Here is a 13,592-nt window from a genome sequence, read left to right as displayed (position 1 = left end):
TTTGTATATAACCCCTCCGGTCTCCGGGCCTTTTACAAAAGGTTTGTTTTTGGAGCAAGCATATGGCTTCCCGGTACACGACCACTACTCAAAGCATTATTGTATAATCAATTTCTAGTATGAAGTTATTGAAAGCACTTGAGCTTTTATCTACCGTTGATACGATTGGTTTGCCATATCTCAAGTAAGTCCCCAATTTCGACAGATCCCCACTGAATAGCTCTTATCATATTTCCTTTTAGGGGCCGTACACTAGCTACGTAAGCGCTTATTGTGGGTTATTTTCTTACGCTCCATATCAATAAACAATATGGATGAAAAAAATCTTACATGGGGGGAGAGCGGGTCAAAAAACCAAAAAAAAAACCTTATGTAATAAGTGTAGGGCCCCTTACGCTGTTCTTATCGTTTTTCGAATTCGGTTAACATCCATTCATTCATTTCTGTTGCTAAGATAATCTTTGTAGTACAATAAGCCGCATTACTATATAAACCGAATTTAAACTGTTCTAAGCATTAGTTTCCAACCCCCTGCTAGCCATGAAGATCATTGTGCTGTTGATAAGTGTCCTTGCCTTGGCTAGCACTGAATGGATCGACATTGATTGGTCCGAGGTGCGTCCAATCGAAGAATTCGACCAGTATTGGGCTCGTCTGCCAGCGGAGCTGCAGTTCTTGCGCAACGCCTTCCCCAACCGCCGAATCACCAACGGACAGCAAGCCACTCCCGGGCAGTTTCCGTACCAGGTTGCTCTGGTTATTACCTTCAGCGCCAGTTCCGGTCTGTGTGGGGGTTCCATCCTGACCAGAAATTATATTCTAACTGCAGCTCATTGCGTTCAAAATGCTCTGGGAGGTACTGCCATTATGGGAGCCCACAACCGTTTTGTGTCCGAAGCTACCCAGCAGCGCATTGCCTTCGCTGCATCTGGAATCAAAATCCATCCGGGATACATTTCTACTACCATCCGCAACGACATTGCCACCGTTCGCTTGAACAACGCCATGACCCTCAATGACCGTGTGGTCCCAGCTCGCATTCCTGTTACTGGTGATAGCCGTTCCTTTGCTGGATGGACCGGGACCGTCTCTGGATTTGGACGCATTTCAGATACGAGCACGGCCACCTCTACTGTGGTGATGTACACCAGCAATCCAATCATGTCCGAGAATGAATGTGCTGCCCGCTGGGGTAGTAGTCTCATCCAGGCCCAGAACATCTGTCTGTCCGGCGATGGTGGTCGGTCTCCCTGCAACGGTGACTCTGGTGGCCCTCTGGCTGTCCAGGACAACGGTAGCCTGCAGGTCGGTATTGTGTCCTTCGGCTCTGCTAGCGGATGCTCGATCGGTATGCCATCGGTGTTCGTCCGTGTGTCGCACTTCAGAGACTGGATTATCGCTAACTCTGATTTGTGAAGTGGAAATATTGGAAAAATAAATTAATACTATTCTGAAACAAACGTATATCATAACCTTATTCATGACTTATAGTTGGGCTGGGAAAAATTCGACCAGGAGCATTTATTTTGGAAAAATAATCAAAATTAGTTATTCTATATCCTGTTCTCTGCCTCCTCTCCTCCTCTCTGCCAAACTTTTGATTATTACAAGAAAAAGAGTTATGTACAAGACACGACCGCAAGGAAGACATTGGGCAATATAAGGCCATTGTTGCAATTGATCTTTCTGCCGTCGCCAAGCGGATGTATTTTCTACTTTGATTTTAAGAAGTTTCTTCTCGGATTAGCTTTCGTTTGAAGCCAGTTTGTGGTCTTGGAAAGAACCGGCTCAACCTTCTGTTCTATAAAATTGTGGTTCTGAAAAAAACCAGTTCATATCCAATAATGCGCCTTTCGAATCATTAACAGCAATTACTTAATAGTTTGGGTTTGAAGGAAAATTGTGGCTTTGGCGTTGTATTCTCCCGGACCCTTCGTGGGAGACTCGGTGGCGGGAAAGGTGCCGAAGCGCACTGCTCTTGGAGGCGCGAGATCCTCTCCAAGCTGCTTTTGCTCAGCAACGTGTATTCGTCGTTGTCAATCGACGACGCCGGCAACCCGCCAAAGAGAAAGAAGCAGTAGTCGCAGATGCCGCGGAAGAAAAAGTACCCGCATGTGTTTACTTACTTTTACTTATGGATCCTGTACACCTCCGGTGGTGCAAAGGGCCGACTTGAAAGATCTCCATCCTGAGCGATGCCCGGCTATCGCTTTAACCTGTTGCCAGGTTAGATTTCGGTCGACTTCTTTTATTTCTTTATTGAGGCTTCGCCGCCATGAGCCTCTGGGTCTGCCTCTGCTGCGATGTCCCGCTGGGTTCCAGTCTAATGCTTGCTTACAGATTTCGTTTCCGCCCCTACGTAGAGTGTGGCCGACCCAGCCCCACTTCCGATCCCGAATTTCTGTTGTTATCGGCCTCTGGTGACAACGACGATGGAGCTCGTTGTTTGAGATCCAGTTGTGAGGCCACCAGGCCCGAATTATATACCGCAGGCATCTGTTAATGAACACCTGCAGCCGTTGAGTGTTCTCCACTGATACACACCATGTTTCGCTAGCGTATAACAGCACAGATTTCACGTTAGAGTTGAAAATTCGTATTTTGGTGCGTTCACTTATCTGCCTGTTTTTCCAGATATTTCTTAAACTCGCAAAGGCAGCCCTTGCTTTCTTGATCCGTGCGCCTATGTCGATCTTGGTACCGCCGTCTGACGCCATTTGGCTACCAAGATATTGGAAGCTTTCAACATTCTCCACTGGTTGCCCGGCTACTGTGAAACTGGAAGGAGTCACCGTGTTTACATCCAACGATTTGGTTTTGTTGACGTTGATGACTAAACCTGCCGAGGAGGAGCGATCGGCAAGGTCGTTGAGCTTACTCTGCATATCAGAGCGCCGTTGCGCGAGGAGTGCAACGTCATCCGCCAATTCGAAGTCGTTTAGGTGCTCCATGGTTATAGGCTGCCATAACAGCCCGCGGTTTGGTTCACGGTCAATCGCATCTACCAGAATCTCATCGATTACGATGAGGAACAGTAACGGTGATAGAATACATCCTTGCCTCACACCAGCTACGACCCGGATAGGGTCGGACAGGACCCCATTGTGCAGCACTCTACACGAAAAGGCCTCGTACTGTGCTTCGATGAGGCCGATGATTTTCTCAGGAACCCCCTTGCGTCTCAGGGCGCCCCACATATTCTCGTGATTGAGACGGTCGAAAGCTTTTTCGTAGTCAATGAATACCAAGTAAAGGGACTCTTGGAATTCGTTAACCTGCTCCAAAATTATGCGGAGCGTGACAATATGGTCCACACAGGATCTTCCGGCACGGAATCCGGCTTGCTGCCGCCGGAGAGTCGCATCGATCTTCTCCTGAATCCGGGCTAGGATAATTTTGCACAGAACTTTGAGAACGGTACACAGCAACATAATGCCTCGCCAGTTATCGCATACAGTCAGGTCACCCTTTTGGGCACCTTCACTAAGATACCTTGCATCCAGTCGACCGGGAAAGTTGCGGTGTCCCAGATATTACGAAATAAACGATGCAGTAGTTGAGCGGATGTCATGGGGTCAGCTTTGAGCATCTCGGCTGATATGCGGTCGACCCCTGGGGCTTTATTCGATTTCATGCTTTGGATGGCTGTTTGAATCTCTAGCAGTGATGGAGCTTCGGTATTGACACGTGTTATACGTCGGATCCTAGGCAGATCATGCCGAGGTGGTGATGGCCTGGTTGGCACTTGAAAAAGTTGTTCGAAGTGCTCGAACCAGCGTTTCAGCTGGTCAGTTGGGTCGGTCAATAACTGATCATTCGCGTCTTTCACAGGCATCGTTGCATTCATCTTCGCCCCGCTTAAGCGTCGTGAGATATCGTAGAGGAGGCGAATGTCCCCGGTTGCGGCGGCTCTCTCTCCTTCGTCGGCCAGAGAGTCTGCCCACGCTCGCTTGTCCCGTCGACATGAGCGTTTTACTTCCTTCTCAAGAGCCGTGTATCGTTGACGGGCTAAGACTTTGGCTCCTCTGGTTTTCGATCGCTCTATCGCGGCTTTGGCTTCTCTTCGCTCCTCTATCTTCCTCCAGGTCTCATCGGTGATCCATTGTTTTCTCTGGGTGCGTAGTTCGCCCAGATTGTTCTCGCTGGTGGCGATGAAGGCATTCTTGATGGCGGTCCATTGGTCTTCTACGCTGCCACCTTCCGGAATATCTGCAGCACGCGTCTCCAGTTCTTCAACGAAGGACCGTTTCACCGTGGCATCTTCCAGTCGGCGTGTGTTGAATCGTCGTCCAATTCTTTCCTCCTGCCGACGAATCCGCGCAATGCGCAGGCGTATTTCGCCGATGAGGAGGTGATGATCAGACGCGATATCGGCACTACGTTTATTCCGTACATCAAGAAGGCTCCGTTTCCATTTTCGGCTGATGCAGATGTGGTCGATTTGATTTTCTGTAAAGCCGTCACGGGAGACCCACGTGACCTTGTGAACCGGTCGATGAGGGAAGAGCGATCCCCGATCACCATGTCGTTATTACCACAAAATTCTGCGAACAGCTCTCCGTTTTCGCTCATTTCTCCGAGACCATGGCGTCCCATAATGCGCTCATGGTTCGAGTTGTCGGATCCGATCTTCGCATTGAAGTCGCCCAAACAGATCTTGATATCACCCTTCGGAATTCTATCTACGACGGCATTGAGTTGACTGTAGAAGTTCTCTTTGTCTTGCAGATCGGCAGCATCGGTTGGCGCATAACATTGGATTATAGTAAGGTTTCGGACCCGTGTTCTAAATCTGGCAACGATTATCCTTTCACTTATAGGTTCCCACTTCATAAGCGCAGAGTGTGCCTGAGCGCTTAGTAGGAAGCCAACTCCGCGATGCCGGGGAGCGTGTTCACCTCGTAAACCAGAGTATAGCAGAACTTGTCCCGACGGCGTTCTGTGTTCTCCAAAGTTTGGCCAACGGACTTCACTCAGTCCCAGGATCTCAAGCTTCATGCGGCGTGCCTCATTGGCAAGTTGTGCCAATTTACCCTGCTGGGCTAGGGTTAAAACGTTCCATGTTCCTATTCGTGTCCGTTGTTTCGCGCTAAGAGTCGTCGCCGTAAAATCAGTCCGTATTCTTTCATTATCGGATTCTCGAACAAATTGATGTTTCGGGAACAGTAGGTTGTTGGCCCAAGGTTCCCTATCCACCGGGATGGGGCTGCCATCTTAGGTATAGCTTCCGGGGAATAGCATTTCATACTCAGCCGCTGGATGCCAGAACAGACGCTGTTGGAGCCGCACCTCCTTGGTGGACAGACGCTCGATCAGTCGGGTCAAATTTGTTTAAAGTCCCACCCAACACCAGGACTAGGCTAGTGCGCTTTGAGCGGCACACGGTCGCTTTGATAGGGCCTGCTTGGGGACACATGCAGCTTTTTATAGAAGTTCAACAGAGCCCACTGTCGAACCCCACCACATCCTAGGCAGACCCCACAGTACGCACCCTCTCACTCTAGCTGATGTCAGAAGGACAACAGTGCCCAGGCTGCACTACCAGCTAAGTACGCAACCCTTAGCTGGCGGTCAATTGTCATCGGAAGACCCGTGGAAGCGTGAGTATTGGAACTTGTGAGGACCAGAGCTATGTTAGGCGCCCCTTCCCGGATGTCAACTCACCATTTCGCAGCCCACATGTGTTTGTGAAGAGCGATCCGCCGGATTTGCGCCCGAAAATTCGCCAGCTGATCGCTAAGAGGCTGTAATGTTCTTTTTGGCTCTGCAGCGAGGGTGTGAAAGTGATGCCAGCAAACCATAACCATCATAAATCCGTCGTGGAGTTTCTCGATGTCCACAAGTAAGAATACTACACACATGACGACCCCGGACGAGCGGCTACTCGAGCGTCCTGCTTTGTTGCCAGGACTCCACTACATAGAGGAGGATGAGCTCCAAGCAAAACTCGAAAGTGGCCGTGCACAAGATCGCTCGTCGCGACAAGGCGAGGAGATATTGCGACCAGCTTTACCTGGTTCATCTGGAGCACGGCTCCCCCATCTGGAAGGACGTGAAGCTGTTCGGCGATATAAATTACACCTTCGATGACTGTGAGCGGTCTCGGTGTGTGCACCGCGACGACTCGCAGCGCATCAACTGCTTCAACTTCGGGCACAGCACCCGTAACTGAAACCGCGCTGCAACAAACGTGGCGAACTCCATTCGACCAATAAGTGCGATAAGATGGAGGTGGCTAATCCCAAATGTGACAACTGGAGCGACAAACATCCGGCTACAACCAAGGAATGTCCAGATCGAGCGGCGTTTTTGGAAATCCGGAAAAAGGATCAGGACCCTGCCGAAGAAAAACCGTGTTTCTGCTCTCAAGGAGGTGAACTTTCCAGCCATCTCGACGGCATCCCCTTCGTGCGATTCTTATCCTCCCACCGTTACAACCGCACAAGCAGGGATGCCAGATGATATTTTCATATGTCTTCACAGTCATTTAAAAATGTCTTCAAATGTCTTCAATATTAAAATTATGATTATCAGCGAGAAATTTCAAAATCCAATAGATTTGTAAATTCAATAATCTCCTTGTTTTACTGATGTGGAATAATGTCAATTTTTTCACATACAAATTGTTAGAATTCAAGAGAATATTCTTTAAACATTTTTTGTTTTTTAACGAGTTTCCCCTGGATTTTGTACTGAGTCGGATTTTTAAACTGAATTTTCACGTGGAATTCTTCCAAATTTCTTTTTATATAATACCCTATTGGGATTCAAAATTTACTATGAAATACTTGAAGAAACATCCGAATAAATTCCTGATGGAGCTTCTTATAACTTATACTAATTTCTTCTGGATGGAGCTTCTAATTACTTCTGGAAGTCTCCTGAAGAAACTTCCCGACGGGTTCCTGATGGAACATCCAAAGGGTTCACTGAAGAAACTTCCGGAAAAAGTTCAGAATGAACTTCCGGAAGAATTCATGGAGGAATTCCTGTAGAAACTTCAGAATGAATTCCGGAGGTTTTTTCTGGGAGAATACCTGAAGGATTTTCCTGATGAATTTCTAAAGGATATTCCTGAGGAATTACTGAAGCAATTTCCGGTGGAATTCCTGAAGAAACTTCTGGAGAAATTCTTAGAGGTAGTTCTGGATGAATTCTTGGGGGAGCTTCTTGAGGTATTGCTGCAGAAATTTGCGAAAGAAATCTTGGAGGAAATACCAGATAAATTTCATAGTATACTTCCGGAGGCATTCTTGAAGAGTCATTCGGCAACTTTCTTAAAGGATCTTCCAGAGGAAGAACTTACGGAGGAATCCCGCACTTCCCGGTGGAGCTTCCGCCGCAATCCCGGGGAAAACTTTCAAAAAAATCCTGGAGGAATTACTGGAGGAATTCGTAAAGGAATTACCGAAGGAGTTCCGGAGGATCTTCCAAATGAATTCCAGGAGGATTTTTCGAAAAAAATCCCTGAAATTCACGACAATTTCCTGGAGAGATCTCAGAAGAATACCAGGATGATTTTTTGAAGAAATGCATAGAGGAATTCGCAGAGAAAACACTGGAAGAATGTCCAAAGATATTTCTAGAAGAATATTCAAAGAAATCCAAAGAAGAATTTGAAAGTGTCTAGCAAGTTTCCTCTGAATTTCTTTTAGGGAGATTTTCCTGCAGAAATTTACCTTGAAAATTATGAGAAATATCCATTTATCACCAGCACAATTTCAATTTCTTATCGACATTCGTAAGAATTTTCTATGAAAATTAATTGAGACAGTTGTGGAAATCAAGATAAATTTTCCGTTTATATTTTGGGGGATTTGCTTAATAACTTTTTTAAGGAAATTATTAAATATAAATTTTATGCTGAATTTACAATTTTAATTCTCTGGAATAAAGACATAAAAAATTCCTTATAATTTTTATCGGAAATTCTCCTCATTTTACACGAACAATTCTTTGAAAATTTCACAAAAAATCTTTTAAAAATTCACGGAAAATTCAAAGAGTTTTCCGTCGGATATTTAGAGGAAAGTCACATGGAAATTCCGAAACAATCAAATGAATTCAGAAGGAATTTAGAAAAAGTTCAGTTTCTTGCTCAACGGAATAGATTAAATCAAGTCATAGAAGAGTTCAATCTATTTTTGCCGTAAATTAGATCGGTCATTGCGCTCCGATGTAATGATCGAAATACCTGTTTACATACACGGCATCAGGAATTTTTTAATCAGCGCTCAACTAAAAGTTAAGTGCGTATGAGATCTAAAATGCGTTGCATTTATCAGCCAGCTAGTGTAAATATATTTTGCTGGGTGATGCGAATAGAATCGATTTGGTTGTCAAACTGAAGCCAAACTTTTCTATTGTGCCGGAGCCAAACATGAAGCTTGTGGTTATGTTCGATTCAGATCCTATATTGAGAAGTATTGTTGTTATTTGGGGAAAAAAATCAACTTAGTCTGAGTTTTGTATTCTTTGTAACAAATATTTTCACATTATATTTTGAGCGAAAAATTAGTAGGAATGCAATTAAAAAGCTCTACGGACACGAGACCTGGACGATGCTCGTGGAGGACCAACGCGCACATGGAGTTTTCGAAAGGAAAGTGCTGCGTACCATCTATGGTGGGGTGCAGATGGCGGACGGTACGTGGAGGAGGCGAATGAACCACGAGTTGCATCAGCTGTTGGGAGAACCATCCATCGTTCATACCGCGAAAATAGGACGACTGCGGTGGGCCGGGCACGTAGCCAGAATGTCGGACATTAACCCGGTGAAAATGGTTCTCGACAACGATCCGACGGGCACACGAGGCGAGGTGCGCAGCGGGCAAGGTGGATCGATCAGGTGGAAGATGACTTGCGGACCCTTCGTAGACTGCGTGGTTGGCGACGTGTAGCCATGGACCGAGCCGAATGGAGAAGACTCTTATATACCGCACAGGCCACTTCGGCCTTAGTCTGAATAAATGAAATGAAATGCAATTAAAAAGCACTCGTTACGATATTTCACGAGATTCAACAGCTGATTGAGACAGTAATGTATGCAAACCATCGTAAAGTCATGTAGAGTCTCGCGCATTTGTGCTCCCTCATGCAGCATGGAAAGAGAAATTCGAAGAGCGGGAAATGTTTGACAGGCAAGTACCTAACTGATAAGAAAATTATTATAAAAAATTTTTAGTGGAATGTCTTCACTTGTCATAAGACGAGTTTGTACAATCCCATTGAATTCCACCACTTAATTGTATCTTGAAAGATACGTATTTCGACCTCAACAGTAAGGCCGTCTTGGTCGAGTCAAGTACGAGACACTGAAGACGGCCTTACTGTTGAGGTCGAAATACGAATCTGTCAAGATACAATTAAGTGGTGGAATTCAATGGGATTGTACAAACTCGTCTTATGACAAGTGAGGCATGTAACTGCAAAATAATTTTGCTCATGGTATTGATTTCAAAATATCCCTCTACTTGCTTGAGAGCAGGAAAGCGGCTCTATCCGCACCACCCAGGTTTTTTTTATGTTTGAGATTCTAAGCTCGAGACTTTTATATCTTGTAATTTTTTTTGTATAATTCACATATAGAAGTCGCAGAATTATAAGTAAGAAATAAAATAATATTTTCTCTCGATGGCTTATTGATTGTCTTCAAGTATCTTCAAATAAGTAGATAAGTCTTCAAATATTTTCAAAAGTCTTCAAAATGTCTTCATGAAATAAATGTCTTCACGGAGATTCAAATGTCTTCAAATTGAAGACATTTCTTCAAATCTGGCATCTCAGCGCACAAGTGATTGGCAGCGGTAGCTGCGTCGGTTCAAGCTCCAGCACCATCGGCACCATCCACCAGCGAATGGCCTGGGGCAACAGTCGCGGCAATCAAAACGGCACCATCTGTAGCAAAGATATGGAGGAAGACCTCTACACGATCCTGAGCCCTGATTCCCCCACTCGGCTGAGTCGGTCCGGCGTCCATTCGACAATCGACTTTCTCATCACCAACATGAACAACCACATCTTGCAGCCGGTAGTCTACCAGGAGCTCAGCTTGGATCACTATCCGGTGGTGGCGGAAGTTGGGTCATCGGTTAATCGGCATTACCCGAGCAGGAGCGACGACCTCGATAACAGAAATTGGTATGATTTAGCCTTGCATAAGAGGTAAAATACCAAAAAATAATACCAAAACTTATATGCAGAATACTTGAGGCATACCATGCATAGGTATTTCAATACCAAAAGAATAATGGGTTATGCATTTGGTATTGAAATTTAATTTTATAACTGAGTTTGTTATGGCTTAAGTATTGTGCATATAAGTTTTTGGTTTTATTCCTTTGGTATTTTACCTCTTATCCAGGGCTAGTTCATAACAGGGTATGGTATCAATAACAGAATTAAGTATTATTAAGCCAATTTCTCCTGCTCGGCTAGCTGTCCCGGCGAAATTAGACGCGGCCGGTAACGCCTGAAGCAATTGATCGGCAGCTGCGTTCCATTGAGGAGGCGATCTCGGTGGCCCGAGAACAACATATACCGGGGTCTCGGCAGGTAAGCAACACCCTAACCATCGATACATTGATCAAAGATTTGATTCGATTGCGGAATGTCACTCGCCGGCAGTTTCAGCGTATTGGACTGTCTAAGCTTAAGGGGCAAGCCAGAGTAAACGCGACGTGCGATGCGACGCGACGCGACAGTGCAATTTGACAGCCTATTAATAATGATTGTTATTCTTTTACATGAGTCGCGTCGCGTCGCATCGCTCGTCGCGTTTACTCTGGCGTGCCCCTAAGGCACGCTGCAATCGAATCACAAAAAATATCAAGGCCAGAATGGTGGACTTAAAAAATAACGATTTCTCGAATAAGATCCGCAATCTCCCAGATTATGCTAAACCGTTCTGGAAAATGACCAAAATACTAAAATCCAAGCCTCGGCCCATTCCACCTTTAATCCCAGTAGACAATAATGGCTCTAAGGATCAATTGGTAACTCCTGCAGAGAAGGGCGCTGAAATAGGTCGTCACTTGGTCAGCTCACATCTTCGGCAGAACATAATCTGTCCACAGGAAGCAGCCGTTAACTAATGTGCACACAACATTCATCTGACTTCTCGGAGGAGTTGGAGATCTCAGCTGGCGAATTGACGGCCTATATCAAATCATCGAAAAACATGAAGGCCCCAGGCTTCGACAGCATCCTGAATCTCGAACTCAAACATATGAGTGCCCCATTCTTCGAGCACCTTGCGGTGATTTGTCTAATCAGTGTCTCCGGATCAGATACTTTCCTTCGTCCTGGAAGCAGGATTTCCAAATGTACAGCCTTTCCGCTGCAGTCATTTTGGAAGTGCACCTACTGTCGCTTTGCATGATATCAATCACTCCATGCTGTTTACTTCTCATTCAACACGAATTGTCGTAGCGACGACATGCACACATGCACGATGAACGCTGTTGCCAAACTGAAAATTGATAACAGTGCTTCCGAAGTCATGGACGGACAATTAGACAAACAGACGGTGCAAGTTAGACTCAACATACGACGACAAACAACAAAAATATTTTCCCCTTGAAAAAGACACAATCCCGGTGTCGAAACGTCGGGTAAATAAAAACTCGTTGTAATAATTGCAAGACTGAGTAGCCGTTCAATAAATAAAATTAAAACGTACAGTCGATCCATAATCGGTGTTTTTATTTCTGACAAAACAGTAGGTCAATACTTTTTACTTGTCGATACGGATGCAGAGATACACTTCCCAAGGTTGAAAAACGAGCGCTTTACGAAAAATGATGGACTTTAGTAGCTAATAATAAGACATTCATTTTCTAGCCGATTTTCCATACCAATCGTAATAGCAATTTTTACTAAGAATACTTTTTTTATTTATCTTCAACTTGGAAGGCTAATTTGCCGTGAAGCATTATGGAGCCGGAGATATGTTTTTTAATACAATTTATCCTAACTCTATTACAATAATGTTAGTTTTGGGGAACAGAAAGACGTTTTTTTTTTTCAAGGTGGTAACATAAAACTGCTCCAATTATTTTTCATAATAAAATTCAATCATTTCACAAACTTAAAGTTAACACTGAAAAATGTATGAACGGAAAGCTTTTTTCGTTAGTCTTCCAGGTCTCCAAAACCACATTCATAATCAGCCGCAGATGATCATTAAGTTGTTTGCAATTTTATTTTTTAATATGAAAATCCGAAGGAATTGGTAAGTGAAGCTATCGGGTAGAAAACGTGATAACATCGTGAATTGATCATCAATATGTAGGGTTAAGGCAGGTATTTTCGTCTTTTCGTCATAGTCTCGAAAACCAATAAAGGAGACACTTTTTTGACAAACTCATTCGTATCAAATCTTAAGCTCAGGAGATCGTTCTGCTATAGTGGAGCTCTAGCGAATGAATGTTGCTTTCGATGGTTTTAGCCCCTATGACGATGGACGGAAATACCTGCCGTGTCCCTATATCAGATGAATAGAAATCATTTGCTGGATTTTTGCCTCTCTCGTATACAAAGTATACATGAAGACTATATGTTCGCTCCAAAGCCATACTTTTTATAAAACACCCAGAGACCTATAGTGCTATATAGCAATCGATACAAATTGCACTATGGCTTCGGAAGTTACGGCCAAAATACAATTTGTTGCAAAAAAAATGACCTTAAAAAAGTGACACTCATTTTTTGCCTTTATCGTTAACCGATTTGCTCGCAACAAATTTCATTCATTATTATTGACAATTTGCTAGATCGTATTATGGGCAAAATATAGTTTTTTTACTCGAAAAATGCGTAAAAAAATCTCATTATTTTTTTGGGTACACTCAACCCTCTTTTTACGGCAGTTTTTCATACGTCACTTCGTTTTACGGCCTCCTGACATCCAAGTAATCCAAGTAATCCAGTAATCCTAGAGGAAGGCATTCTTAGAAACCCAAAGAATAAAATAGAATCTTTGTATATTCATCGTTTGCCTTCAACAATTGTTCCATTCCAGGTCATCCAAGAATTCCCTGGAGTCTACACGTGTAACCAAGGACCTAAGATCTGATCTACAGGCCTAACGAAAGAGCTGTTATCATTATTTAAAAATGGTTCATGCCGTATTTGATATGTTAAACCAAATTCCGTTCCAAGTCATCCAAGAATTCTCTGAACTATAGGTCTTGAGGTCTACCCGCGTAACCGTAACCCGCGTAGCTGTTATCTCTTTTTAAAAATGGTTCATGTCCTATATGATTTATTAAACCAAACTCAATATGCCTTAAGCAGCCGTTCCTTTCCAGGTCATCCAAGAATTCCCTAGATTTGTTAGCCGCGACTTCATCCCAAATATGTCTTCCGAGTATTTGTCTTTCACTTGCGTCTCAAATGCAGGCATATGAGATGTTGTAAGGTCTCCAAATCGTCCTGGAGGTTGAATCAAATGTTCTGCCGAATCAACGAAGGCTTTCATGATGTCGCCAGCCGCGGTATCAACCCAATTATGTCCTCCGAGTATTTTTTATTCACTAGCGTCTCAAATCCCGACATATGAGATGTAGTAAGATCTCCAAATCGTCCTGGAG

General features: G+C 44.3%; 1 protein-coding gene across 1 annotated transcript; it reads left to right on the top strand.

Annotated features, from left to right (window-relative positions):
* Positions 1-540: 540 nt before the first annotated feature.
* Positions 541-1,464, top strand: LOC134223284 (brachyurin-like). The gene has a single exon (XM_062702436.1). It carries the CDS (start codon positions 541-543, stop codon positions 1,414-1,416), a length of 876 nt encoding a protein of 291 aa, XP_062558420.1. The 3' UTR covers positions 1,417-1,464.
* The last annotated feature ends 12,128 nt before the right edge of the window (positions 1,465-13,592 follow it).

The sequence above is a fragment of the Armigeres subalbatus genome, chromosome 3, assembly GCF_024139115.2.
Source record: "Armigeres subalbatus isolate Guangzhou_Male chromosome 3, GZ_Asu_2, whole genome shotgun sequence".
Taxonomy (NCBI): domain Eukaryota; kingdom Metazoa; phylum Arthropoda; class Insecta; order Diptera; family Culicidae; genus Armigeres; species Armigeres subalbatus.
This window is presented reverse-complemented; position numbering and strand designations above follow the sequence as displayed.